The sequence below is a fragment of the Lactuca sativa genome, chromosome 8, assembly GCF_002870075.4.
Source record: "Lactuca sativa cultivar Salinas chromosome 8, Lsat_Salinas_v11, whole genome shotgun sequence".
NCBI lineage: Eukaryota > Viridiplantae > Streptophyta > Magnoliopsida > Asterales > Asteraceae > Lactuca > Lactuca sativa.
The window spans coordinates 77,484,518-77,499,962 of NC_056630.2; the positions used below are offsets into that span (position 1 = coordinate 77,484,518).

At 33.7% G+C, this 15,445-nt stretch overlaps 1 protein-coding gene across 1 annotated transcript; it reads right to left on the reverse strand.

Moving 5' to 3' along the window:
- Positions 1 to 2: 2 nt before the first annotated feature.
- Positions 3 to 9,831, reverse strand: LOC128127753 (disease resistance protein Roq1-like). Its single transcript, XM_052766436.1, has 4 exons — positions 9,093 to 9,831; positions 7,586 to 8,693; positions 7,286 to 7,492; positions 3 to 899 (listed from the first exon to the last, which is right to left on the reverse strand). The coding sequence occupies exons 1-4, from the start codon at positions 9,581 to 9,583 to the stop codon at positions 3 to 5; spliced, it is 2,703 nt and encodes a 900-aa protein (XP_052622396.1). The 5' UTR covers positions 9,584 to 9,831.
- Between the last annotated feature and the right edge of the window lie 5,614 nt (positions 9,832 to 15,445).

A 15,445-nucleotide genomic window follows, 5' to 3' on the forward strand; every position in this document is an offset into this window, starting at 1 on the left:
TTTTATATAAAGAGTGAAATTCCAAACGTAAAGGTAAAGTAAACCTGGAGCATGGAGTCTAGTAATATGTCACCAACAAGTGGACCAAGTTTGTTGCCCCCACACAATGAGACTTTCCACAACCACTTACAGTTTGAAATATCTCCGAAGCTTTCAAGTGAGAAACAATAATCCGCTATAACAACAGCTATACTTGATGGCAGATCCCACAATTCTACAAGTAATTGGCACCATGACACGTCCAGCCATTTGAGCTGAGGAAGTCGCCATCGACTAAAACTTAGTCGTGAAAAATGATTTCCTTTTAGATTGAGTTCTTCCAAGTTGGGAAACTCCCAAACAGCAGACTCAATGTCTTTATCTCCCAGATTGCAGTACCGGAGATTTAACTTTCTTAACCCTCTGGGAAAAAACCGTAACACTGTATTGTTGTTGCGAGGTAAACAAGGCTCCTCTAAACAACATTCTTCTACATCAATCAGGTCCTCTACTGGGTTTCTAATTTTTGTGTCACCACACGTCCAACAAGTAACGACAAAGTTTGAAGAATACTTTTTGTAGGATGCAACTTCTTTCCCACTAATATTCGAATGAAGATGCAGTAGACCGTTCATTTTCTGTTGGATCCCCAAGAGCTTAAAAAGTTTGGGGCAATCTGATAATGAAAGGGTCTCGAGTTTCCTTAGTCGCTTAATTGGTGGAAATATCTTAAGACCAGAACAAAACTCTATACATAGGAAAATGAGCCTTTCCAAGTTTCCAATCGATGGATGAATCTTTTTTAAACGCTGGCATCCACGAAGAATGAGTCTTTCAAGATTTGGAATTCTATCAAAATCTGGTGTCATGATTAGTTTATTCAATCTAACAAGTTCCAAGATCTTCAGATTTGGAAGATGCTGTTCCATACAAGTGCAAACAAGTCAAAGTATATCAAGGTAATAAGAGCTTAAAGTAAATTAAAAAATATATACACGTGAAACAAGCCAAAACATATGAAATATATACTAAAAAAATTATACTATTTGCAAAAGTTTGGGCTTCGGCCGGCCCCTATTAAAAATGGGTACTGATGCATACACAACAAAAAATTTCCATACAAAAACATTCGACAACTCCATAAAACATAAATTGTTGTGTATGGAGAAAAATTGTTGGGTGCGAATCACTTCCCATTAAAAATATATAAAACTGGGACTAAAACATCCGACAAGCTATTTATTTGGTTTCACCCGAAAATCAAAGAACAACACAATCCAAATACCCAGTTTAACAAATGAACTGGACAGGTTATAGTTGACCTGAATCATGAACACTTCTAACTTGACGAAGGGAGATTCGTACCTTACATAATGTGGATCTTTTTTAACAAGCCTTTGATATGTTTTGGTCGTGTTTATCACCACCACAAATGAAGAGGGTTATCTTTTATATTTAATTAAGATTAGTATTTCCTTAATAGTTATCAATTTAATTTTGGTAAGTAGGGTTCGACAAACATTATAAGTATGACGGAATTGAAGAATCGATTGTTGGAACGCTTTCGACCATCTAATGACGGAACTATGATACAACTGGTCGTTTCGGTCATGTTTATCAGCGCCCAAATAAAGAGGGTTATATATATATATATATATATATATATATATATATATATATATATATATATATATATATATATATGGGTAAAGTGAATATACCTAACAACCTTATATAAGCTTAGGTACCTAACTCCATAATACTACATCGGTTTGTATCATATTTACATTGTAATTTCGTAAGGTTCTTAAACTTCAACCCCATAACTTGATTACTTCCAAAATCTTTGGACTTTCAAGAATATATCTTTCTTTTACATCACGTTTTTTCTATCGAATACCACCTGATGGGCTTCATATACTACCGCTACAAATGAAAAGATATAGGAGAAATATAATGATGAATTTCCAAAATTTTTTGAAGTAAATCAAGTTTAGGGATGAATTTTAAGAACTTTGGATGATTGCAATGACAATTTAATGCAAAATAACGTAGTTTGATGAGGTTAGGTACTTAAGCTTATATAAGATTATTAGGTATATTCACTTTACCCTATATATATATATATATATATATATATATATATATATATATATATATATATATATATAGAGAGAGAGAGAGAGAGAGAGAGAGAGGAAGGATCATTTGAGAACCTATAGTTTCCCGAGAACCCGAGAATTAAAAGTGGACCACTAGATCAAAAAACTGAACGGTCAAGATCAAAGATGGCAATATGGTAAATAAACATAGCTTCAACGGTATATGTGGTTTTTTAACAAAAAATTATAGGGGTAAATTAGGTGTATAGATTTTCTGAATTCCTAAAATCAAAACTACTAATTTATCATCACCATCCATACCTGTCGCCACCTCCTTTCCTTCTCCAGCAACGATGCCTGCTCCTCCTTCTCCTTCGCCGGAGACGATTGATGCTTCGCCGGATCTAGATACTCATGCCACTCATTCACCTTCCGATAGCAGCTCCGCCAGAGATCTCTCTTTTTCTTCCTGTTGTTTAGCCTTGAGAAAATCGACGCTAAATCCTCCATCTCCGCCTCACATTTTCTCATCCTCACCGGCAATAAATCTTCGTCTCGTCTTTGATTGTCGATTCGCATCTCTGCTATAAGCTTCGATTGTTGAGCCTTGCTCTATTTGTAAGGTTTGCTTATCTCTCATAAGATTCGATCTTTTATGTTCTAATCTCGCTTAGCTGAATCCTTTTTTTCTGGCCTTTTAATCTTCTCTCGTCTCCTTGAATTTCATATGTTGTACTACCATTGATGAAGAGCAGCAGAGTTCCTATCGAGCTCTGAACCAAATTTTTATAGTTCATGGAAGTGGTTTTGACTTTTAACCTAAGTTTGATCTTACTCTGCTTTTCAATTGAAATCATTACACTTAATTTAACTGTTTAATAGGTGAATGTGATGCTAAAAAAAGCTAGTTTTCTAATCCATTATGATGATTTTGTTGCTGGCTCCAAGAATACCTGATAAGCATATATCTGGAATGGTTGATGAATCAACAAAACTTGCAAAGGTTGTTTTGCTTTGACTAAAATAAAGAGACACAGTAGGTGCATAAGAAAAAAAAGACTAGGAATCAAAATAAAATATTGCTCCTCTGTCTCTTTTTACTTTGGATTTAAAGTGACTAAATGAAAAACACATCCTAAAAACACAGTTTAATTTGGAAAGAAATCTAAAATGGATAAGAAGGAAAAAGTAATTTGAGCAAATTTAATTTCCTTTATAATTATTTACATCAAAATTAGTTGATACATGTACTAGTAAAGTTTCCCCATCGTTATGGAACTTGAATAAGGTTGATTCCCTTAATTTAGTGTAATTATCCTATTGGTTGTATAGCTTTTTAAGATTTCAAAACATTCACAATATGAATTCAATTGCACACAAATAGAAATATATGTTGATATTTAGGCACCAAGTTGGCTACCATGGCTTGTGTTTTTGTTTCTAAATCCTTGATGAAAACGAACTATAACTCATTTGTTTTTTCTTTGATTTTTCTATTTAGGCAATGCCTCCGATTACTCTAATGACATTAGGAAGAAACATATGGGTTACTGTTTTTGCACAAAGCTAAGAGATTAGTGGCATTGATTACATTATATTTTCATTTTCACCATTAAAATTGCCATAACTTTCTTTTTTTCATAACTGAGTTTTCTTTTGGAACCTTATTGCAGGTTGCAAAAAGGGGATTACATATTGTTGCATAACATGGGTGAGTTATGCTACATTTATGATTAACTGTATATCGTATTTGTGTTTCTTAAATAATTACTAATTTCCATATTTTCCATTTAGATTTTAGATTAAAATTAAAACTAGTGATCTTTGCAAGTGATCAATCTATTCAAAATGATTTTTCTGATGAGAAATTCAGGAAGCACAAGCACTTGTTGCTGCTGCAGCTGAAACTGTTGCAAGCAAAAAAGAGGTAACTTTTTTTTCTTTTTTTTTCATATTTTTTTTATAAATGGTAAAAAAAAAATAGAGATCAATTAACTTTTCTAGTAATATCCATGAATTATTATTTTATATGAAACAAGAAAGACAAAAAAAAAAAAAAAAAGGACGACCATTAGAAGCTAAGAATGCTAAGCCAGCCCAATCTGTTGCAGAAGCTGCTAGTCAACTTTTCACCAACAAGGTTTGTTCTTTTTATATGGATATGTGTGAGGGTAATTTTGGAAATATCAACATATAAAAATTGTTGCTATGTTGCTTATTATGACTGTATATCTTTTTGCATATTTGTGCAGAAACTAAGTTCAAAATCAATTATGATGCAATGAACAGACTCTTTGATGATGAGGTACTCTTTCTTCTAATTAAAAGTGGCTTATAATTAATTAGATCATAACATGTATCATGATATGGGAATAATTATCTTTATAAGATTAAAAATCTTTTTTAATTTAATTATTCATCATCTTCGTTATAGAAAAAACATAAAGAAAAAGTAGTTTATAAATTCATTTTTTTTTGTCCTTTGTTTCCAGTGAATTGAACTTGGAATTCTTTTCTTGAAACCAGTTCAAAAGATTTCACCAATGTGGAACAAACTTTCATTGCCATGACTGCTTCCATCAAAGGTACTCAATATTTTTATTTTTTCTTTTTTAATAAAAGACCAAAATGCTCCCATTACATATACTGAAATAAATAAAAATAGAAAGCTTAGTTTTATGCATTTATAATAAATAAAAAATATTTAAATATAAATAAAGATTTCATTTTTATTATTGAATTCCATTCCAGCCAACCAAAATTTCACATTCCGATTTCAATTCTAAATCCAATCTTGAATTTACATATCCACATTTGTAGTATTCCAATCATAACAACTTTCCACTCTTTAATTTACATATTTACCACCTTTAAATTCACATGTAAATCACATGGAATCATGTATGAATTATATGTAAATCACAATTGAATCACATATGAGTTACATGTTATTCATATGTAATTTACATATGAATCACATGTAATTCACAAGTAAATCACAAGTGATTCACATATGGATTACATATGATTCACATGTAAATCACATGCAAATCACAAGTGAATCACATATGAGTTACATGTGATTCATATGTAAGTTATATATGAATCACATATAATTCACAAGTAAATCACAAGTGATTTACATATGAATTACATGTGATTCACATGTAAATCACATATAAATCACAAGTGAATCCCATATGAGTTACATGTGATTCATATGTAATTTACATATGAATCACATGTAATTCACAAGTAATTCACAAGTGATTCACATATGAATTACATGTGATTCATATGTAATTAACACGTAAATCTCATATGAATTACATGTGATTTACATACAAATCACAAGTGAATAACATATGAATCACGTCTATATGCACATATGTATTTTTTGTGAGTTTTCTTGCATTAATCAATTTTTTTTTTCATTTTCTTGTAGATTTGGAAGAATTTCTGGAAAATATTGAAGAGGTGAAAAGTGATGAATTAAAGAAAATATGGAAATCTTGACACGAAGACATAAAAACATTTTGAAATTTTGTAGTATTTTTTGTTTTTTGATATTTTATTTTGTATCGAATAAAATACTTGTATTATTGTGCTTATAGATTATTAAAAAAAAATGGATTTTTATATATGATTACTTATGAATATTATAGTATAAGAAAGATGCATATATGTAATTGAAAAATATGCATATATGCACCTAAAACTTTGATTTTTTTGGTTAAAAAATTATAGTTTTTTTTTACAAATATTGCAGTTTTTTTTTTTAATTTATTGATTTTTCAAAATTTACTGTTTTTAAAAGGTCCAAGCAGTTTTTAAAAATAATATTTTTTCAATTTTTTAAAAATCTAAATTTTTTCAAAAAAAAATTAAAAAATCTGTATTTTTTAAAAAATCTAAAATTTTTATTTAAAAAAAAATATGAAATTTTGTATTTATTATGTTAATTTTAATACTTTTTTAATAATATTTCCAATAACACAAAAAATTGAACACTAAATGAGATTGTTTAGATGACGATCACACCCTTAATGAGTTTACTTTGATCTAACGCTCCACCTTTAATTGTCAGGTTCTCGGGAAACTATGAGTTGTCAACGGATCTCATATATATATATATATATATATATATATATATATATATATATATATATATATATAGTCAAGATCAAATAAGAAGGAAATTTTTGATAGGAAGGTAAGAAGTTTTTTTTCTACATTTTTTTTTGCGAATAAACAAAATGAATCATTAGATGATTCACAAGAAAAAATTCTCAAAAAAACATCTCGATGATTTATTTATATAATGATTTTGTTGTTATTCACTAAAATTATCATAAAAATGAATTTTTTCTTAATTTACTTAAAAATGAATCATAAAGATGTTTTCTGGGAATTTTTTTCTTCTGAATCATCTTACAAATGAATCATCTAGTGATTCATTTATTTTGTTCGTAAAAAAAATATGTAGAAAAAATTCTTACCTTCCTACCAAAAAAAATTTCGTACCGGATATATATATATATATATATATATATATACACACACACACACACACACACACACACACACGGGACGGTTCACTTGAGATTAAAAAAATAGAGATCTTAAGATTCAACCTCAACCACATATTTCTCATTTGCCGCTCTAACGATGTAGTGTACCGATAGCCGTCTATTCACAGACTCACAGACTGAGTAATCATATATGATTATGACAGTGGTAGAAGAGGTGGTTGCAACGAAGTTGGCGGCGGTATAAGTGACAGAGGTAACAGTGGTGGGGTCGACTGGTGTCAGAGATGGTGGTAATGGTGGTGGCGGTTGTGCTGGTGGGGATGGTGGCAAAGGAGAAAGGAATGGGTGGCGATATATAATCATTTATGGTTATAACAGGCCTACCGCGCCGGTACGCCGGAGGGTTAGATTAAGATTAAAAATAAAATAAAAATATTGATATTCAACCTCAGCCACATAGATTAAAATATGTATGTTAAGCCCTACTTACCAAAATTAAAAACATACCAAAATAAAGTGATATTGCTTAATGAAACCAATGACGAGTGACATAACTATGTGCTCATAGCCGTATAACTACTTATAATTTCATCTCTGAATTAGGCAAGTAAGGTCTATAATTCTTCATCCACTTTGTTTTAATTTGTTATTTAGATAGAGTATAAGAATTACCTTATAACCCCTCCAAAGTCGTTTCTGCGAGATGTCATCCAATATCAGACAACAAAGGTTCTTTGGTGGAAAGTTAGTAGGAAATGGACTTGCAAGATCACCTCTCCAATCAATCCACCGGAGGTTTTTCAGGTTTGCAACCGAAGGAAGTTCTACTAGATCATAGCTATTGCATTCAAATCTTACTGCTTTAACCATGTCAAGTTCCTGTAATAGATGCAAAATGATATCAGGATTCTAGAACATCTTCCTTCTTCCAAACTATACATATATAACATGCATAGATAGCTTAATCATTACCTTCGTCGCATCCATAGCACAAATTTTTAGAACATCTTCCTTCTTCCAAACTCTACTATGTTTTTCTGGATTCTCAGGGTGTTCCCCTCTAACAATGTAGCGTCCCATTTCTTGCAACAGATCATGCATATCAAACCTTCCATCTGAAATTGTTATGAGCGCCTTTTCTAACAACACCTTTATGCCTATAACAGGGTAAAAACCACAAGCATCAAGCATTGCCATTATCCCTTCATTTTTATACCGACCTCTGAAGAAGCATGCAATATCAAGAAACAACTCTTTCTCAACCGGTGTAAGTCCATCAAAGCTGATCTGTAGCTTTTCCACAATATTTGTATCTGGGATCTCTTTCAATCTGGCTATTGCACTCCTCCACTCATTAATGTCTTTTCCACATAGAAAACAACCAAGAACTGTAAGTGCTAATGGGAGTCCACCAGCATAAGAAACCACACTTTTTGAAAGCAGCTCATAATCTTTTTTATGTTTGTGACCACATGGTGCATGCTTGCAAAAGAGCTCCATAGCCTCATCATCGTTTAACAAGCTAATATTGTGTATCTCATCTACTCTGGGCGCAGTAGTTGATATTACATGTACATCTCTTGTTGTGATTATTATTCGGCTTCCTTCACCGAACCAATCATGTGATCCAGCTAAAGCTTTTAATTGGTCAAGCTGATCAACATCATCAAGAACAATCAGCACCTTTCTACAGCATAACCTATGTTTTATCATGTGTTTTCCTTCCTCAACTCTCTCTACCTGCACTATCTTCTCTCTCAAAACACCATAAAGAATTTTTTGTTGCAATTCTTCTAACCCTTTCTTACTTGATTCCTCCCGGATATTTTCTAGAAAGCAACAACCATCAAACTTTCTAGATATTTCCTCATAAACAGAAGATGCAAGAGTAGTCTTACCACCACCTCCAACCCCCCATATTCCAATCATCCGCACACCACCTGAACCGATTTGTAACTTCAATTTCAAACTTTGCACACGAGATGCTATTCCAATAAGGTTGGCATTTGCGCTTGGACTTACTAGCTGCAACCTCTGTGAAAATTTTTCAACAATTTCTATGATAACCTTTGATTCATGCCTACATGTTGAAATTTGGACATACAACAATAATTAAAACATGCTCACATTACAATAGAGGTAAATTTGCTTTATGCTCCATGCTCCATTAAAATGAAGAAAAGGAGTATTAATCACCCTTTATATTTCTTAGAAGTTGTAAAGTCAATAGCACAAGTAGTTTGTAACTATTTTCTTAGGAAAAGCAAATGATATCAAATAGTTAAAATTATAGCAAGATGGCTTTGTTGTTGTAAATTGAAGCAAGGGATTAAATACAGAATTAAAATTAGAATTAGAACTCAATTAAGTCTATAACAGTTCAGGTAGACCAGGATATGCTGGAGTTTTGGTTGAGGTTGCTGCTGATAGAGCACACATGATTTAAGCATAAACAGTGCAGAAAGAGAAAGAAGATTACCCGTTGGCAATGTGCTTTGGTTCCCATCCAGAAATGTTACTTGCATCCACAAGTGCTTTTCTCCATGATTCAACCTTGGTTTTGTTCTCCAACTCATGCTTAACAAATGCTTCTCCATATTTTAGTTTCTGTTTTCGAACTTCAGATGGATCAACGCCATAAAATATGGGTATAACTATTTGGCCTCTCGTATCTTTGCATTTCTTGATATGTGCAAGTTCATCTAAGCACCATGAAGAATCTGCATAGTTTTCAGAGAATATGATGATGCCAATCTGTGACTCTTCTATAGCCTTCATAAGAGATGGATTGATCAATTCGCCCCGAGGAAGTGTCTCGTCATCTTTGTAAGTGTATATCCCTTTTTGTACAAGAGTTGTGTAGAGATGATCCACAAACGTCTTGCGAGTATCTTCTCCTCTAAAACTTAGGAAAACATCATGATTCCATGATTGAGAAGAAAAGGCCGGAGATGATGATGAAGATGCCATTGGTATGTTGATTTGTTGTGAGAGAATGTATGCAGTTCCAGCACCTCAATGAAACAAACTATGTCTGTAGAAAGAGAGAGAGATGAGTTTCCAAGAAATTTCCAATTAATGAAAGCTCAAGAAATATCTCACCACTTGACATGTTGACTTGTTGAGATAGCTATAATATATACAAACACACACACACACACATATGGAGAGAGAGAGAGAGAGAGAGAGAGAGATTTGAGTTTCCAAAAGAATTCCAATTTCCCAAAAGCTTTAAAAAAAAAAAAAAGATGAATCGAGTTGATTTCAGATGGATGATATGCCAATATAAGCAAGGCACTTTATTTATTATCCACATTAGCAAAAACTTACATTTTATTCACCAAAATTACCCAATTTGTAATCTAAAACCTTATAAGATGATATTTGGCCCAAGTTGTTGTCATTTCATCCTCCACGTCATTTTCTAAGTATACAAAACATGATGAGGAATAAAGTTCTACAATTCAAATTATATTAAAGTTATTAGCATTATTATTGTTATTATGACTAATAATAAAAGGGTTAGATACTTATTTATGCAACGATGTTTTAACTTTTTTAGACCTCATGCAACATTGTTAATTTTAATACAAAATAGACAATAAAGTTTCATGTTGGTGCCAAAACATGCGTTATGATCTTCTAAATCGGTTACTTTTAATTTTTTGGCTCGTAAAAGAAATCCACCTCTCTATCTCTCTATCAAGGAAACGGTGCCATAAAAGTGTTCTTAAATTTAGTAGGAGGATTCATGGTGGGGAAACAAATAGTTGGTGGTACTAATTGATAGCAGGGCATCCCATAACTTTACTTTAATGAAATTTTAGTGGAAAAGGAGGGATTAGCAATCTCGAGTACCCTCCAATGGGAGTGGCGAGACGGTAGAAGGCGAAGGCGTGTGTAAATCCATAAAACTTTGGATGAAAGGGATCAAAATGCTAAACGATTTCTTCCCTTGTTGCTCGTTGGGTTGCATTGTCATGGTGATTCAATAGTTGGCTTCATTAGGTTCGATTCAAGTAAAATGGAAAACATAGGGAATGAAGTTCGAGTGGAGAAGTGAACATGTAACTTTGAGAGAGAGCACGTCGTTAAGGAGATCCTTGGTCTCATAAAAAAGTTTATGGAGGGACACTATGAAGAAACGATAGTATGTTCTAAGAGATCGGGGGTATTGGACGCATTTGATGAAGTATTTCAAATCCGCAAAGGGTTACCATCCGATCACGGACGTAAACATGGAATTGTATTGAAGGACATAAAAGAACCATTAAATATGCGTCCGTATTGATATCCTAATTTCAAAAATATGATGTAGAAAGATTAAAAGAAAGGCTGGTAACAGAGTTGTAAGAGGCGGAATGATTAAGTATAGATGGGGTGCTTTCTCGAGCCCATTTTTGCTAGTGAAAAAGAAGGATGGGTTTGGAGATTTTGCATCAATTATCCTTCTTTAAATAAATAGGTTCCCAATTCATATAATCGATGGATCATGCATTCATTATTTTCCTTTTGTACCACATCAAATAGATGATAATTGAGGAGGTGGTGACACTTGGTTTAGGCCTGAACAGTGAAAGTGAGTGTCAGTTTCAGCTTTTTTCGGGTTTGTTAGGAGTGCTGAGATGTGTGTGTGTATACAGATTAGAGAGGGGACGACCACTTTTTTTGTAAGAAACTTTTGGTGGGAGATAGAGAGTCAACCTCTCAGAAAGTTGACAAGTTCTTAGATACAACTAATTTCCTTCTTTTATCCGTTCTTATTCTTTTATCAATTTCTTTCTGCAATTTGCAATCAAATTGTATCAGACTCTTTACCTATATATACCAGCGTCATAATCCAGCATGTTTGTAGTTATCTATCAATTCCAACAAAGAACATCATCATGTGAATAATAAACAATTTCCTATAACTTACTATCATTATTCAACTAACGATGCCTAGAGTTTCAATTTGAAACACCCTATCATTCAACATATGTTAACAACAATCTATCATGTGCCTATGGTTTAGATATTATTTATGTTTTTGAAATAAGACTTGCATCATATCCCAATCCAAAAAGAGTATCTTTGATCTGATTACAATGTTATGCACTAATGATATAATCCCCAATTATCTGGTGCTTAATCCCTCCAATTACATACCCTTATAACATACAAATCAGCATATTAACTTCATTTAATTTAATCATCTAACAATAGAAATTAAAAACTTCACAACGTTTGACTAATTTGGGCCAAAATACGCTTCTCACATTCCAGATCGACATTTTTTAACTCGTTGATAATTTAATTAATACCTCATATAAAATTCATTAACACTTCAATTTCATTACCGATGACTTAAACTTCATCAAGTTATCAGTTTGAGGAACGTACCTCAAATTCTCAGCAATACCTAGTAGACTCCTTTTCTGCAGTCAACTTATTGGCAAGCTTATACGTACTTCAATTTTCATAGCGTTCTTCGTCTAGTTTTGGATCGATACCTTTCCTCTAGCGTTGACTTCTTTCTCTCAATTCTCTAGATCAGTTATCGAGGGGGTTAAATTAATGAGAAAGTAGTTATAATTTCCTTTATGTATTTACTCAAGTTATGGACTTTCAATATCTAGTCCCTAGATTTCTGTATTCAACGTTCTCGCCACCAGAACCTTAAAATTTGATAATATATCCTTAAAATTTTGTTTTGCCCTATCTATTGTGCTAATTTGTAAAATTATTTATCCTTATATTTACACCTCCAAATTTCATTATTTACTCCGGCTCCGAATTTTATAAAAACCAGTATAATTTGGAACCTTTTTTATTTAACTAGGAAAATTTTATGTTTTAGTTATCAGTTGAGACTTAATTTGTTTTATATCAAAATTTTATTTTTTTTATATAGTGCTTGATGTAATATGTAGTTTTGGTTCCTTTTGTTTACCAAAATTCTAAATTTTGATCCCAGTGTTGGCTTTTTTGCTATTAATGGTTCAGGATTTTTGGTAACACTAGCACGGTCATTCCAATTTTGCTATTAATGGTTCAGGAATTTTTTGTTATATATAGTCCTTCTACTTTAATTTTGTACATATTAGGCCCAAAACTATACAAATTTTGGCCATGGACCTCCCTGTTCATCGATTTTTATACATATTATACTTCCGGTCCCCCCAAATCAAATGTTGAAGCTCCGCCCCTGCAAAAAACAATTGAACGTGTATGCACATAAAAGAAACTTAAATGAACGAGCATAAATGAAAATAAACGAACAACACAAATGAACGTTTATGAATATAATTAAACGAACGAGACCATTGTTCATGTTCGTTCGTTTAACTAAACAAACGATAATTTTTGTTCAAATTATCATTTGTTTAGTTAAACGAACGAAAATGAACAATTGTCTCGTTCGTTTAATTATATTCATAAACGTTCATTTGTGTTGTTCATTTATTTTCATTTATGCTCGTTCATTTAAGTTTTTTTTATGTGCATACATGGTCAATTGTTTTTTATTACATTACTCTATTATATGTTTGTTTATGTTATATATGTTCAATTATGTTTGTTTGTTTCTGTTTGGTTATGTTTGTTTAGTATGTTCACAAACATGAACAAGAAAACATGTTCGTTTGTTCGGCTAACTTAAATGAACATGACCATGAACAAACCCTCATTTGTATTTGTTCAATTCGTTTACAGTACTAAACACCGTTAGTGACCTTTGAGACTATTACCATCCGTTAAGCTTAATTACTAACATTATGAAAAGACTAAAATGCCCTCAAGCTGTAACACCGTAAATTTCAAACAATTTTTCGCATTTTATAAAAACCATAATTCATTCAATATTCATAAAACATCAAAGTTTGAAACTCAATTTATGCCATATAAAAATCCCAAGATCTCATAACATAAAAATCCCGTGTGTGTGTACTGATCAAGTCGGCGCCTTCCCACGGTCATCACTAGTACCTGAAACAAATAACACCATACACTGTAAGCACAAAGCTTAGTGAGTTCCCCAAAATACCACATATAACACATATTAGCCACTCGAGACTATAACTTTGTGGGTCCGTGCACCCAAACTCTGTGAACCCTCAGGTTCTAACTCTGTAAACATGCACAACATAAATCACATAGAATAATGCAGTGCAACACATAACACATATATAGCATACAAACAGTGCATCACATAACTCTAGTTACCTACTCAAGGTAAAGTATAGTGAGAAGACTCACCTCGCGTATCTCGATAACTCGCAAATCCTTGAAATCACTCGTGCTCGATCCCCCGAGCTATAATCCTCCTATAATACAATATATCTCTAATTAACACTTTCACAACTAAGGTTGACTAACCCTATCAATTCAACACTGGTCGACTCTGGTCAACGGTCAACTTTGACCGGACTCGGCGAGTGCACCAAAGCGACTCGGCGAGTCTATACGTGTTCACTGACTCCCTCAGATCCTCTCTTGACACGTCGAGTACTTCCCTAACTCGACGAGTTCCACCTGGCATGAATCGCGAGGCCACCACGACTCAACTCGCCGAGTCTCAAGAACAACTCGACGAGTTCCGGCTTGACTCAGCCCCATACTGACTCTCCTGACTCACTGGGCCATCCCCCAACCCGGCGAGTCTACTCGCTGAACACTTTACGTGAAACCCCAACCCTACTCGCCGAGTCTCAAGAACAACTCGGTGAGTTCATGCCATGCACAAACTCTATTGACCTTTTGAGGTCAGATCTGCTTTCCCAAACCATAGATCTGGCCTTCCCAAGCATGAATGTCACGTAAAGTTTGAAACTTGATGCTTGTATAACCCCCCACAAGGCATCAAAAGGAGATTTGGTCCCAAAAATAACCACCTAGGTCCAATGACTCCATAATAACCCAAAAAGCTCCAAGGGTTAGGGTCTCTGGACCTCTTTGAGTCCAGATCCAAGGCACAAACTCGAAGAGGGACCATTTGCTTCACATAATCACTCTCTAAAGGGGTTATAAAACCCTAACTCTAAAGATCAACTCTAAAATTGAAGGAGATTCGAATCATTACCTCAAAATGAAGCCTCTGGACTCTGGATCTGCTGGAATCCCACCTCCTCCTTGCTCTTGCCACCTTCTTCTTGCTAAACAAGGAATACAAAGGCCCAAAAGTGACTTCCTCTCTCCCAAAACGAATTAGCTCTCTTAGGGTTCTCTCAAGGGACTGGTAGCCGCAATGCGAGGCTATAAGTGCCCTTAAATAGGCTCCAAACCCGAGGAATTAGGGTTTCATTAAACAGCATGGACTCGCCGAGTCCACTCCTTGGACTCGCCGAGTCCAGACGCGAACTCACGTCCAAAACCGCGATCCTACTCGGCGAGTTTGAGCTCCAATTCGCCGAGTCTCCTCACAAAATACCAAAAAAAAAACATAAGAATGAATAATACCTGGGAATCCGGGCTGTTACACAAGCTATATTATGGAAGAAGGTAGATATTGTTTTCTTCTTCCTAACAACATTCATTCACACCTCTCAACACCACCATAGGATTTGATCATTTCCTTTATTATCCACCTCTCGGTTAAGCTCCACTAAAGGCATGTCGACATCACCACTAACATGCCAACCTCTTTCGTCGATATCAACAACGGTCACTGCTGCGCCATCTATGACTCAACATGGTCTTCACCAAAACCAAACTTGTCGACCCCAATCACCTTCTCCATGTTTTCAATCGATCGATTCATCAAATTGATACTACTCAAACCCTAAAATCTTTCTTTATTCTCACTACGCTTCTCTATAACTCCAGTTAGTCAAGACATGATAGTATTATGTTGTG

Coding starts and splice junctions, on each gene's coding strand:
- LOC128127753 (XM_052766436.1), bottom strand. CDS start 9,583: ATGGCATCTTCATCATCATCTCCGGCCTTTTCTTCTCAATCATGGAAT. Junction 8,694..9,092: donor CCAAAGCACATTGCCAACGG/GTAATCTTCTTT, acceptor TTCAACATGTAG/GCATGAATCAAAGGTTATCA. Junction 7,493..7,585: donor GTGCTATGGATGCGACGAAG/GTAATGATTAAG, acceptor CATCTATTACAG/GAACTTGACATGGTTAAAGC.